The following is a 15,874-nucleotide window of genomic DNA, read 5'->3' as shown; positions in this document are numbered from 1 at the left end:
AACATCCGTTAAATGTGAAAACTATAAAAAAGTCAACCTTTTTGTGACTTTCGCAGACCCCGTTTGAGTAGGTAGTAGTGGCTAAGAATACTTTGCCATCAAACTAAATTACATGCTAGAAAGCTATGAAACTCCACGAACTGCTACACAGTAAGTAAGTAGACGTGGCGGTCAAGTGCCTTCAAATAACTTTTGAATGTGAACAAATCGCTTTTGAATGCTTACGAATGGCTTGCGTATGCTATTGAAATCTACTATATACGCTTAATGGCTTTTACGAATGCTGACCGGACCTCTAAATGACACTTCCGATATAAACAAATTTGTTATGCCCCATTTTGTGTACGCAGCTCGCAAAGCTAGGTTAAGCAGTGGCGTAAGCAGGAAGCATACAAAATAGTTGCAAGCATTTGCAGAATGACCCTTACAGGGAGTTGTGGCAAGCAGGGCGCCAGAGCTATGTGTAGTTGGAGTTTTATTTGCAAGTTTATATGTTTTTTATGATCATTTGTAATCAGAAAGGGTTAATATTTATATTTGTTTGCCTTTTTCTTGCCGTGCGACCACCTTTGAGCGGCAAATGCAAACTGCTTAAGTTCGATAATTTTCGAAATTTGCCTTTTCACAAACAAATATGTCTCATTTGCCCAAATCCAATATGCAAACGCTGTCCTGTGTATATGTGCGTGTGCCTGTGGTTAGCAATTTAGATAAGCTTTGATTTCGGCAATGTTGACCAATTCACTTTTTCTTCGGTAGTTTTGGTCAATTGCCGGTCAAGCATAAACTCCGCACATATTAAATGCGTATATTACTTTGTGTGTATGTGTGTGTGTGTGTGCTGGCGGCGACAAACGAAACTATCAAATTTTATTTTATTCACTTGCTGCTTCCTCTTGCCACATGTCGGTGCTAAAGAAAGCTCGTTACACTAGTGACTGCAAATGCATTTATTTTTTCAAAGATTTCCTGCTAGCGATATGACGCTAACCGCAATGGTCAGCAGCAAAAAGGACATTAGACGTACTAAGCTGGTATGGTTATGGGCGCGGCAAGGAAGTGGCAGTAGCTTTACGAAATTGACCAAAATGTGGTTTAAGTTAATTTTTAAGTTTGCCACTGCTTATCGAACGATAAAAAGGTATACTTGGAGCGTGTTTGGCATGCACATATACACATATGTATGTATATATACTTGCCGCATTTGCTATATGAGATATTGATAGCAATCTTAATGGTATTTCGTAATATTGTTTTGAAAAAGCCATTACAGTTTTGGCAACAAGCAAGAAAAACAGGAAAATGAAGATGACCGTGAGCGCCACAAAAAAAAAAACCAACAAACAACGTTGAAATGGAAAAACGTGAAAATCGCCGTTACTGAATAGATGCTGCGAACGGTGCGGCTATACGCAGCAGGTTTGGCATATCGGTGAACTTTTTGTGGTCAGCCATAGATCAATATGCGCAAAAAAGTGGCCGAAGAAGCAAACATACTTATTTCTGCAGCAAACTTCAATTTACAAGAAAGCAACAACAACAAATACAGTAAACGGAAATGAGTTTTATTTCGGCCAAATGTAATTGACCTGCAGGCCGCTGGCGAAAACATTAAAAATACGCACATAAACAGCTGAAAGTCTATGAATATACACATATGTATATATATCTATAGATTGGTATATATGTATATATAATGCCTGCTAAAATGCTTTTCCATTGCCGCACTATCAGCACCCCATCTTAATAGCCGCCCCCGCCCAAAGCTAATGCATTTCAGCATTAAACGAGAAAAGGACGCAGACGCTGGCGAGGATGTGTCTGACGACAGTGATGAATTGCCGTTTAAATCAGCGCATCGCTCATGTTTACTTTTGCGTACGCAACAGCGCAGCACACAACACGTTCCACATACATAGAGCGCCATTCATGCATATTTGTTGTTGTTGCACTACCTAGCGCTCGTTTTGAGCTATTACCCTTAATGCTATTAGCGCCGATTTGCAGTAGCATTAAGAAAATTGTTTTAGCCGATTCTTGCTTTTTGTTTTTGTTGGCGCATATACTTGCAACCTCCAATTGCCACGCACTTTTTATCATTTGCGTTTTAGTTACGCATTTATTTGCCGTTGCAAGCTATATACATTTGTATGTATGTATTGTTTATGTAAATGTGCGCTGTTAAGTGAAATTGTCTTTGATGCGACTCGCTTTTTGCTCACTTGCCATTCATCGACATCATTCAATAGCTCAATGAATTTCCTTTTTCGCTAGCGCATTTACCAAAGTGACGCTTTGTGGAGGATTTAGTTAAAATATTTTATATTTGTTGTGTGTGTGCACAGATTTTAAATTGAATTTCTTGCCAATTGCATGTAATGGGGGATGCTTTTGTTCAATTGTATGCCGAGTTGAGTGGATTTGCAATTTTTCCACAGATCTTACATTGTATTCTAGCAAGTCGATTTGATTTATTGCCTTGTCAAAGCTGTGACGGTTTTTGCAAATAGTTGTTGTAATGTGCGTAGTTGAGGTTGAATAGTTTAGCGTTTGAAGTTAAAGCGTTTCTGAATGGTCGTTGATTGTTGTTGTAAGTTACCCTAAGAAAAGTTGATTTGGAAAATTCGGCGAATCTGGCATTATTAAACTATTTTTTTTGGCTTAAACTACATTATATTTTTCTATAAACCTTATTGGATTGGCATAGTCTTGACATAAAAACTTTTCCCCTGTAGAATCCGCTCTACTGTGAAAAAGTTTGATTCGCTCGACTTCAGCGCAATAAACTTTAGACTCGTTTTTCTTGAAATTGAACGATTTCCTAATCCGGACGACCTTGGTATTCAGAAGCTTTTGCGAGTATTCATTTCTAGTTTCACCTGTTGTTTAGATTAGTAACATTATAAAGTAAACTACGTAAGATTTTTATACCCTGAACAGTGTTAAGTTTGCTACGAAGTTAAACAAAACACAAAGAAACGTCGCAGTCCCTATAAAATATTTATATAAATAATCAGCGTAATGAGCTAAGTTGATATAGCCATTCCCAGCTATTTTTCCGTGTGTATATACGCGAAGTAGTTCCATTTCACTCTAAAATTCTGCGCATATCCTTTCTTAGACCCTCTTGAAACAGGTGATTCCGAAAGTTGTTCTTGTAGCCGCCATTTTGTAAAGAAATGTCTATATAAAAGCTTTATACATTCAAATACCAGTTTCATAAAGTTTCAATGTGAGATTTTGATTCTTTTTCATATTTCCTTAACAAATTATGAAAGTTAGGCCTTCAAGAAGGTTGAAATCATGTCTACAAAGTGTTAATTAGGTGAAAAAGCTACTTTGGAAATATCAATAAGTCTCTTGGGTGTGGCTGAAATAACGTGACGTTTCAAAGATTTTGAACGGATCAACAAAAATATGAGTTTTCCTCCGTATAAAGTTATTTTTAAGACTCAGCTTTGGATATAAGTGTCTAGTTAAGTCTAGTATAAGCAAAAAATTTCAATAAATTATAAATTTAAGCAGTTTTAGCAGAAAAAACTGATCTTTATATGTATATATAAGAAATATAACACAATTTTTGGGTTAAATTTCCACAAATTGTTCAAAAAAGATTATATTATATACATATTTATAACAGAAATGGCCTTTTTCGCCAAAATGTCATCGCTTTGTTTGCGCTGGTTAATTAAAAAATACTTTTGATTTTATTTGTACTGCAGTTATACAGTTATTTTATAAAACAAATATTGTGCCATTTCGCTTGTTAATCCCAAAATTATTGCGCAATCTTACTCATCCAAGTACCTCCCCCTACCTAAACTGATCTCTCGAACGCCCACCTGCTCGATCGCACGCGTACCCCTCACCTACAAGTCGACAACTATATACTATACATATGTATGTATATACATATATACATACATATATACATTCATATCAGCAGCGAGATGTGTCGAAACGGATGGCGGCCATACTTAATTTTGCGCACGCCAACGTAAACTTTACACCAGCTAGTAAATTGTCAGGCAGTGTCACCGTGCAATAACAATAACAGCAACAAGAAAAGTAGTAACAACACCAGTAGCTACAATACATAGCAGAAAAAACACAGAAAAGCTACAAAACCAACAAGAAACACAGCTAGACAGCAGCCACAGTAGCTAAGGCAAGCGCCAACAACAATAGCAATAGTAAAACAGCGCAACACATTTCAACCAATGGCAGCCGTACTGGCTACTGTGCAACAATAATAACAACAGCAACAACAATCATGCGCATGGGTGTGTGTGCGTGGCGCAACAACAAAATGCATGCACTATAAAATATCACTCCACCTACCGAACAGTGATGGGAGTGAGAGCGCTCCAATGGGCGCCAAGGCTGCTTACCAAGCATTTAATTGTTGGTAGATATTTATACGTACTACATATGCACGTGTGTGTGCGCGTGTTTGCTGAGTATAGCGCGGCGAAAAAAAACAAAAACAAATGAATAAATATTTTTAATCGCATTTATGAGCAGCAACAAAAAAAACACGGGAAAAATATTGTGTGTTGGTTTTGATGTATGTATGTATGTATGTGTGTATAGTGGGAGAGCCGCAGTGCGGAAAGAGTGATATGAAATCACTTACGGCTGCGTGTGCTAGTTATGCATACATACGCAGAATGACTGCTCATACTTAGATACACGGCACAGACTTTGAGATATCAATGCGTGTGTGTATGTATGTGAACGCGATAGTGTAAATAAGTAATAATATGAAATAAAAATGGGAAATAAGCAAATAAGGTGAGCGACATGCAAGTACATATGTATGTATGTATGTACAAACATATGTATATGCATACATATATACGTTAAAGGCATGTGTTTATGTATGTTTGTATGTCGGTGCGTAAGTATGGCAACCCGTTAGCTGCAACTGTAGTGGTCGTAATAACAATAATAAAACTCTGATATCAGCTTGTTTAATAACAATGGCAGTAGCTTTTAATAACAAGCGGTGGGACAATAACAACAACACAGTACACAAAGTCATGCTACTAGTTTCAGGTATCACAGCGACGTTGTGAAAAAATGGAAACGCAACGGCGCAAAGATTCTTATCTATTGCATGTGGATATTATGATAGTCGCTTTGGTATATACATATGTACCTATAAGTATGTATTATATGTCTGTGCTTACGTATGTATGTATATTTATAAGCAGGTGAATAAATGAAGAAATTGCATATCGACAGATATTAAATAGGTTAGTGGAAATATTACTTGCTCACATAGCTGTTATTTACTATTTTCGCTATTAAAGAAGACTAGAAATATCAAGCAGTTTTGGAATTTTTCATGATTTCTTTGCAATAAATGGCGGTTTAAGTTGTTTATAGCAGATCCTGTACAGATAACAAAAGATCCGTTATATACGTTATTTAATTTTTCACCTGAAACTTCACGCAGGGTGCATTAAGTTTGACACTAGGTTTGGAGCACCCAATAAGAGATCAACGTGACAAGCTGAGTCCATTAGCAATCCCCGTCTATCTGACTGTCTATATGTAGATACGCTAACTAGACATTCAGTTTTTGAGATATAAATGTGAAGTTTTACCGATGATCTTTTCTCATCAAGAATCTGCACATTTGTCGGAACCGCCAATATCGGACCACTATAGCCTACAGTGTCCACACAAATTGAACATTCCAAATCAATTTTTTGTATGTAAGACTTTTTTATTTGGCAAGATATCTTCAGAAAATTGTACATGAATTAAAATCTAAAGCAACAGCACAATATGGCAAGAAATTGTTCAGATCGGATGACTATAGCACATAGCTACCATACAAACTGACCGATCAAAATAAAGTCCTATATAGAAACCTTTTTTATTTGACAAGATATCTTAACGAAATTTGAAAATATATGATCTTTGAAAATATTTTTTTGATTGGACTACTATGTATATCATATATCTGCAATGCTAACTGACATATCTAAATCAAGTTTTCTTATATAAAAAAAAGTTCTTTTTTGTGTGTGAAGGCTATTAAAGTTGCAACAAAGATTAATGCGTTTTTGTTTATTATTGCAATCTTGCTCGATTGTAGTCCACACTTTTGTAGCGTCACCATGAATTACATACTGCAGTCATTCTAATTTAGACAATATTGTTGCAAGATAAGCGTGTAATTAACAAGAGGTCATATTTGAAGGGTCAGCGTGAATTCTATATAAAACTTGATGTTTTCTGGCATTATGCAAATATTTTTTCTAGTAAAAATGGTCATTTTCTGGCAGCAAAATATATGAACCAACTTAAAAGCTCATGGCAAAAAAATTAGTTGTATTTTTACAACTTTGTGAAACTAGTGGACAGGCAATTAAGCATAGATTTATAAGCGTTCGCTTAAAATAAATACATAAGATGAGCTAAAATATTCACATAATTTCGTGACGTACATACATATGTGTGAATGTGGCAGTTTTAGATGAATGCGTTTTCACCTAACCAAAAACCATTTTATTGGCAATTGTTCGCCGCAATAATTCTTTAGTTATTTGACTTTCCGCTCAACACTTGGCAGCACAACTCAAACATCCGCTGGCATAATTCATACTTGCCAAGCCGAAGCCAAGAATTACATAAAATAGTACAAATCTTTTTGATTTATAAGCGTACAACTATAAATCTTCGATGTTTTGTGTAAACAGAAAAATTGCTGGTACAATTTCAAATAAACAAGACTATAGAAGAAAATAGATTTTTATTTTCCCAAAAAAACAAAAAAAAAACGAAAAAATTATTACACAGTATATACCTAACAGCGACAGCACTGAATTAGGCCGAAATGATTTATTTTACATTTCTAAAGCGTAACTTAATAAAACTATCTTAAAAATTTCTTAAAAAGTTTTATGCAACAATATTAGATTGTTATCTTTTTTATAGTTTTGCACGCCCACTCACCGTTAAATGCTGAAACAGCCACGCTCTTAAGATATTTGTTGCTACTTTTGGGAAAATGCCACGTTTCTTTTGGTTCTTTTTACCATTCGCATCGTCATCCTCTTCGCCTGTGCCCTCGCCGCTGCCTATACTGGCATTGCTGGCGTCACCTGGAAAATCAAAAGTGGAAAAATATATATTAATATGCATGAAGCTATAAGATAATAATAATAATATTATTTTTGTTGTTATAATTTATACATTTTAACACAAATGTTTGAATTAATTTCATTTCTTTCCACTGAAATTTTGAATATATTATTTTGCATACAATTTATTATGCGTGAGTTGATTTTTAAGTGATAAAGCTTTCATAGTGTAGTTGATAGCTTCCGCTCTTTTGCTTAAAAGAAGCTTACACATGGAAAGCTTAACTCTTCAGGAAGAATTTGTGGCTTTCACACTGTAGTGTTCCGGTTCACGCCAGTGAATGTTTATTACTTTTTTTTTATTGTTGAGAAGGAAATGGAGAATATAAATAAATATAGAAAAAAAGTAAATTTGTAATTGATTTGTAACTAAGCACGTAGCTTTCACTCAATCAATTCGAAGGTGAAAGCTTTCCAAAAATTAAATTGTTTTAAAATTAAGATTTCTTTCACTCCGTATGTGAAAGCTTTCTAAAAGTTAACTCTTTTTAATTTTTTTTAATTTGATCATTCTCGTTATTTCAAGTTTGAAAAAATTTTGATTTCACAATTTTCAAATTCTCAAAAATTTCCATTTTTTATCAGTGTTTCGCTGCAAACAATGAAAGTCCTTTACGTATGTTTGTAAACAATATATTCTTCCAACCAATATTTGTTTTTAAATGTGTTTGATTTGATAGGCTTTCATTGAGCTTTTACACTCTTACAATTTTTCGACTGAAGTGAATCTTGAAACTAGCTATAACTCCAGCAACTTTAGAGCTATGTACCGTACATCTTAACGATGTGGTGCTTTTAATTTCAGAAGCTATCAGCGAGCTTTCACTCTAACAATTTTTCGAGGCACAATTTTGTAAACAAAAATCCTTAAAAACTTAAACTTCTGAATTCAACTACTTTAATTTCAGAAGATTTCAGGGAGCTTTCACTTTTCGACTGAAGTTAATCTTGAAACACACTATAACTATATTTTCAGCAACATTAAATATAATATTTGTTTATAATTTTCTTTTGTGTATATGTAGATCTTAAATCTGCTGCTTTTAATTTCAAAAGCTTTCAGAGAGCTTTTACTCTAATAATTTTTCGTTGTATAATTTTCGGAAAAATTCTTTAAAAACTTAAACTTATGAATTAAACTACCTTAATTACAGAAGCTTTAAGGAGCTTTCACTTTTCAACTGAAGTCAATCTTGGCACTAACTATAACTTTCAGAGAACTTTCACTGTAACAAAATTTCGCTACTTCAACTGTTTTTTCACCAAAAAAAATTAATTTAAGAAAATTAAATTACTTCACGTCAAATAAGTGTAATATCAGTTCAAAGCGATCACTTGCTACACACTACGCACCTCATCTGGCCCCTGCGCTCAACTCAAGCACACTGTTTGCTTCATTTCATCTGGCTGTTTGCTTGTTTGTGGAAAATTAATATTTGTCATTATGCCCGAATGCAACGCATAATAATGTCCATGCATAATTTCGGCATTAAATGAGTGTTTGGTTAATTTTCAGCCAAGTTTATCTAACTATCCGTAAATTGTTGACTCGCTACGCCAAGGTTTTCGAAGCTGTTGACTCTGACCTGAGGACAACTAGTTATGCGTGTACATTTATTTACATCAAACACACACACATATGTAAATATACTCGTATATGAATGTTAGTGGAGCCTTACTATCAACAAGCTGAAAGCGAATTACTGTCAGTAGCTAACCACTGACTTTCTGGCGGTAATTTGGACTAAGCATGCAACGCACCTACTTGAGCACATACTGTACTTTAATATGCATACATATTTATACATATAATCATTATTTGTGCGCAATGTTATCATGTAATGCGCCTCATTGTTTTGTCTCACTAATGTTTATCATTTCACTGTTTGATATGTAAAATAGTAGTTTGCTTGCCACAAACAACTTGAAATTTTCTTCAGCATGATAATGTTGTACACAGCAAGCGCAAACAACAGCACAGCTTCTTGTATTCCAGGGATATATGCATTTTGAGAAATCTTGAGAAATTATGTTATTTATGTGCGCATCTTCGAGAAAGTACACGTAAGTAAGTGGGTATATTGGTTGGTTTTCTACGCAAATCCTGCCACAATTAGTACGGAAGTTAGTTAAGCTGTGGTTGTTAGGTAAATTTCCGGTTGAGTTGACTCGCTTCTTGACAACAGCATGTCTTAGATAAAGAAGTGATAAGCGTCCAGGTGAATGTCGGTACTTTATACAGCTATATTTACACAACTAACGACAACAATGTAAGTGCGTTTGCCAGTGTACGGGTATGTGTAGTGCTTGCTTAGAATCACTGCATGTGAAAATGAGTAGTTTAATAGCTGGTGAGTTGTGTTGTAATGAGGCAAGTTGTTGCGTGTTGCGCCACACAGATAACAAAAGGACACGTGTAAACAAGAAATTTTGAATGAAATCCAATTTCTAATTTCTGAAGGGTAGATTAGATTAAGCAGCATATTACTGAAATTTACTTAATGTCGGCTTGATGAGAAAAGCAAACTAAGTTTTGATAATTAGAAAAAGATGTAATTAAATACACTTAAATGGCATGAATATTCAAAGGAATATACATATATATATATATAATAACTTAAGCGGCTATAACTGTGGAAGACTATTATACTTAAAATTAGGACAAATCCAAAAGTCCAAAAAATTATTGTGGACTAGCCAACATTTTGGTTTCTGACAAAAAATGGTTTTCCAAAACAGTCGATTTTTGAAAAAAAGATTTAAAAGTGACTTAAATAATTTGAAATTGTTATCAAAAATTATATATCTTCGATCACCAACTGACAAATATATTTACATAAGAAGATCGTGTGAAATTTTCAAGCAGAAAGTTCGCCACTCCCTCACTAACTCTGAAAGCAGCGTTTCGAGCAAAATGTGTTCAAAATGTTGGGAACCGGTTGGACTAAGTTAACAAATTCTTGAAAATATGCTGATAGCTCGGAAACCATTTGGCATTTAAATGCGATAAATATGCAAAAACCACTCCCTCACTAACTCTGAAAGCAGCGTTTCGAGCAAAATGTGTTCAAAATGTTGGGAACCGGTTGGACTAAGTTAACAAATTCTTGAAAATATGCTCATAGCTCGGAAACCATTTGGCATTTAAATACGATAAATATGCAAAAACCCGATTTTTTTTTTTCAAGTGACAAGTGAATATAAATAACTGCTTAACCATAATATACCTGGTCCAAGTGTTGCGAAAGTGTCAAGAACTTAGTACTCAACTTCACTTGTTATTATTAGCATTTAGTCAGTAAAATTTTTATTAAAAATTGAAACTTTTTAACATATAAAAAGAAAACTCAATTGGCAATTGAGACCTTCTTCCTGTCGTACTGCTCTCTGCCTGCTGTTTCGTTTATCTTTATTGTACGATCAATTGCTTAACGATCGTCCCACTCACGAGTACTTGCAGCTAGCTTCAAGGAATTGCATGTTGCAGAAAAAGGAACGTAAAAAAATTCTGCAATCGAAATAAAGACATCATTTTTCGATTTCACTATCAAAACACTAAAAACCACTTTAATCGCCAGGAAATCAGAGTTTACTTCAAAATCAACTCGACAAATCCATAAATAATGTATTCATTGCTCAAGTGGACGCTATGCAACGCTATGTTGCAAGGGGCAAACGCAGCTATGCATAGTAAAAATAGCGATATATGTATATATATACAAATGTATAGAAAGAGTGTAGTGTTGCAGCATTCCTGTGCCATGTGTTGCACTCCAGCGCTTAAGAGGCCAGCAGGCAGGCAAGCAGGGCGCGTAAGCCATTACAAGTGCTTTTGCACATCGTTATTATAACAATAAGCAACACGCTCATAAGATTAATTTTCAAGTTTAAGTACAAGTAGATGGCCATGCAACAAATGCAACGTGTGTTTGTAAGTGGTGTGGTGTGGAAGTGGTTATGGAAATGGGCTGGGAAGTGGAAATGGTAATGGTAATGATGCTGAAGCGCGGATTGTAAGCTTTACTTGAGTTGAGATTTCTTCTTCGATTTTTTCCACTTTCGGCACCAACTGCATTTACATATCGGGAAGTGCAGATATACACATGTATGTATATACCATGCATTTGTGGCAAGCAGAAGAGTGCCACCTAGCCGCCATGAACTGTCGCGGCAGACGTTCGTCGCATATATGTATGCCGCAGCGCATATGTGCTTAGCTTCCTTCCTGGCAATAAAAGCACACACATATTTATTTTTATATACATATATTTACATACATATATATGCTTACATACATATCTATACATACTTAAGCAGATGTCTGCCGCATTGGCCGCGCCGCCATAAACGCATTAATCAATTTCATGTTCTTTTCCACTGATGCTTTTACGATTTTACGATGATTCTGTGCGCATTCAAGTGCGCATGCAAAGAGCCAGCACCATGCTGCACATACACATGCACATACGTGTGCATATATCAAAGTGCATCAATGCTGCAAGTGGCGGACAAGTGCATGGCGCAACAGTTGTGGTGCCGCCATGCGATTGGGTATGGCGAATGTGGCAGCAATGTGGCGAAATAATCAATTTCGAGCATCATAAACAACATTTAATGAAGTTGTAAAAAGTGATTATTTGTATGTGCTTGTATTGTTCTTTACTCCTCTCTTTGTTTTGTTTTTTTTTAATTTTTTGTTTTATGTAATGTTGCAAACCACAAAAGCAAGCGCGCTGCAATAAAAACTATAAAGCGTATAATCCGCCACTTGAGCACATCACATTTTTACACTTTTCGTGGCGTTGCTTCGATTTATGGTTTTTTGAGTGTTTTTTAATTTCTATTTGTAATTTATTGCCGAAAATTTGAATGAATTATTGTGAAGCGCGTCGAGCGTGTTACCGCCGCAAAATACCGAAAAAAAATATTTTGAATGTTAGTTTTAATGCGTTTATTACATTGTTTGGCTATTCAATAAATATGAGCGCAATCTTAATTTATGCCTGTGTATATATTAAGGTTATTTTGCTGTTCTTGAGCAATCAGAAATCCTCTTACGCTGCGTAAACACTATAAAAATTAGCATAATAGCAAATTCAACAGCATTTCGAAAGCGCGTCTGTCTGCAACGCCGCCTTTTGTTTAATCTCACTGAAAATTAATTTCATTTACAGTGAATTTTATTTTTATTTTATCATTTTTTTTTTGGTTTGGCTTTCAAGCATTCACCGCCATTTGCGTCTTCAGCTTCATACAACGGTAGCTGCGAAAATTTTCCACCTTCTTGCTTGCGTTACTCGGCGTTTAATGCGATTAATCAAATCGTACTTCCGGTTTACACTAGAAATGCTTTTAGTCGTATGTGTGTTTGTGTATATGCATGTGTATTTTAGTGGAAAATATAAGTAGTTGTTGTTGTTTAGACTATATATTTCTAAATTTTGTTGGCTGAAGAGTTGCTTTTGCTATTTGGTGCTACGAAAAAATAAGCATGCTTCAACTATATGCATACACATAAGTATACTTACATATATACATATAAATATTATGGATGTATTTATGTATGCTATTTATATGCTGCCATATGCTAATAAGTCTCCAACGCCACCTAACCACATACTAGCCGAAGCAGGTGCGTGAAAAATGTGAGCGGAAGGTGTTAAAGATAAACAGAAATATTTATTTGCCACCCTGTATCGGCTAAGTACGTGCATTGGCCGCTTTTTGACATGATTATGCGCTGCTGCAAGTACATGAAAGTTTAATTCAATAAATATTAAAGGAACTACGAATTGTAGGGGGGTTATTAATAACTTTTACCAACTTTATGAGTGGCGTCATAAAGCTTCGAGTTGACCGTAGTACATCAAAATCTTAAATATATGTATGTGAAAAGCGTTGGTTGTAGGGTGTGAAAAGCATAAAATAGCACAAATAAATAATAGTAGATATCTAAGGTGGTATTAAAAATAGCACCGAGAATAAGCAAGTAGCAGAAAAAATAAAAAAAATTAAAAAAAAAAATAAAAAAATATTAATGCAAGTAGATTGGTTTCTTGCAACGAAAAATCTAAGAAAACCTAAAATTAAAAAAAAACCAAAAAAAAATAAAAATCAGGCTAAAACTGTTACAAAAGACCAATTATAAATTTAAAAAAATTTTGCCTGCAGTTTATTTGTAATGCATTTTCTAAAAAAATAATAATAACAACAACAACAAAAACAAACTTGTCTGAACCTTTTTCATGCTACCACGAAAACTCTCTCCTATTTAGTTTCTTAAATTTGGCGAACTTTTTAGCTACAACATCCAATGAAAACAGTGCCTTTATACAAAAATATTTTAAAATGAAATAACAGTGAACAAAAAATAGAAATAAAAAAAGTTTAAATAAAAACCATTAAATTGCGTTTAAGCAGTTTTGTTGGGTTACAAACATTATTTTGTATTTATACATACGTAACTTAGATGACGATGAAGAAGAACGAAGCGCAGCAAAAGCTATAAAGAATCCACAGAAGGTGGAAGAGGGCGGTTATTTATAAAGAAAAGTGGTTAAAAACGAAATAACTGTAAGCAAATACAAGGAATTGCCAACAATACAGTTATATGTATAAAACTGTACATTTATACACTTACATACATATACAAAAAATATATTTATGTACGTTGTATATATGTACAAATGCTACTATATGCTACTCTAAGCATATTTCTCAACACAAAGGATATGTGAGCTATATTTTCCAAGTAAATATGCTTACATATGCCACATTGGCAGACATTCGGCGCTGGCAAGATTTGCTACCCACTACACATACATATGAACATATGAGCACATGAGCATAGGTAGAGCTAATAGCAAGTGGAGCTGAAGGAAAATCACAAAATTTACTGCAAATTGGAATTTTGCGCAATTGTAGAATGCTAAGAAAAGCAAAACTATGAGCGAAGGAAAAAAAGACAGAAAAAAAACTTGAGTGAAAAGTGCGAAGAATGAAGTACAACTAACTAAAACTCCTACGAATGAAGCGGAAAAACTAACCAAATAATACAAGCTTAAAGCCAGGAGGTACATGAAAGGGCAAAGCTAGAGTCCTTGCCACAAACTCACAGCTAGATGTTTGCAGAACTAAGGGTAGTAGTGTGTAGTAGCTGTAACTAAAGCCAATAATAAATTAAATGTCCGGAAACACAAATAAACGAAATCAGCAAAAATATATAAAAAGTAGCAGCAATCGATGGCAAGCAATAGCAGTGCAGCAAGTGGAAGAAGAAAATAAAAAGAAAAGGGAAATCACATACGTTTCGTCTAGTGAAATAGCAAAATAATTTCATTTATTTTTTACAAAAAAAAAGCAAAAGTAATGAATTAAGTAAAAAGTAAGCCAACAAGACAGTTAAAGTTATTATGCCATGGCAGCAGGAAAAACCCCCATAACGAGACATAAATGTCATATGACCTTATCAGTCGTTTAATCGAGAATGAAATGAAAAAATCATATAAAATCTGGTATCGAACTACATACTAGCTTGCTGGCGCATACCAGCACGAAGATAAGATTTCCAGCAAAAATGTGAAGTCAAAGGAAAAATCAATGTAGTTTACAGACGCAGCAAACTGATTACGGTTTTTTTATGTGCCCTAACGGTATAATGAGTGAAATAAAATTTAATTTGTTTATATTAGCGTCTAGTATTGTTTTTGGTTTCCAGTAATTTTGTTCGAAAGTACTTTTTATGCGCTCTTTAACTGTAATAATATTTCTCATTAATCAGTATATATTTACAAAAATTAAATAGTCATTAAAAGGCGAGTAAAATTGCCCGTCATAAGTGCGGGCGATAAGCACGTCATTTCTAAATCGGTATATGAGTAGTATATTTAAAATGCAGACACATAAATATATAAATATGTATGTAGCATAACAGCGGCTTATCAGCGTAAAAACTCTGCATACTTTCACTAACCATTCTTTCTGGTCTAAACAAAGATCACTTGCTCATTTATGCTCTGCTCTCTTGAAGCGAGTTGACAAAATCAAGTCACCGCCAAAGTTTATTGCATCCAATTAAGTATTGATTAGATTGGTGCTATTCGATTGTATTACTATACTTAGTACTTTAATTATTGGCATTTCGTAAGAAATCGTAAATTACTTTATTAAAATTATACCATTTTCTCAGATATCCATGTTCCACAAATAGGCACCTACGCAAGCAACCAAGGTATTTTTTTTTGTTAGTTGATCTGTCGTATATTACTTTTATAGCTCATAACTGACGATTAATAGTCAGTTTGCGATTTACTGCGGTATTTTTTTCAAGCATACATATTGTTTTTGTTATTGATAACACATTTTAGTGCCAATTATTTCAATTCAATTCAGATTGAGAGATGACAAGTTCAGCCTTCGCCATTCTTTATTTTTTTTCACCCACGATTTTTTTTTTATATCTTGATTGTTGATTTGTTTGCATGTCGAACTCATAAGCTCATGTCTCATCAGCAGTTATAATGCTTTCCATAAATGTGGGATTGGAATTCGCATGATCAAGCATGCCTCAAAAACTTCAGCATGATCGGGACAAGTCGAGCAAGAAGGCGTTTCATACCCAAAATACCCACAAAACTTATTCGAATGGACCCGCGAGAGATGTCGAGCTTTCCTGCCATCTCTCTAACATTTGTCTGAGGATTTTCAAGCACCATATT

The 15,874-nt window shown here is 34.5% G+C and overlaps 1 protein-coding gene across 2 annotated transcripts in view; it reads right to left on the bottom strand.

Annotated features, from left to right (window-relative positions):
* The window catches only part of LOC120766782 (homeobox protein homothorax), a 320,231-nt gene that overhangs the window by 27,940 nt on the left and 276,417 nt on the right, over positions 1-15,874 (bottom strand). For both annotated transcript variants that reach the window (XM_040092474.1, XM_040092476.1), the window contains exon 11: positions 6,970-7,118. In XM_040092474.1, the coding sequence (XP_039948408.1) occupies positions 6,970-7,118 (149 nt within the window). The remainder of the gene's footprint in view (positions 1-6,969; positions 7,119-15,874) is intronic.

Source organism: Bactrocera tryoni, chromosome 1, assembly GCF_016617805.1.
Source record: "Bactrocera tryoni isolate S06 chromosome 1, CSIRO_BtryS06_freeze2, whole genome shotgun sequence".
NCBI classification, from domain to species: domain Eukaryota; kingdom Metazoa; phylum Arthropoda; class Insecta; order Diptera; family Tephritidae; genus Bactrocera; species Bactrocera tryoni.
This window is presented reverse-complemented; position numbering and strand designations above follow the sequence as displayed.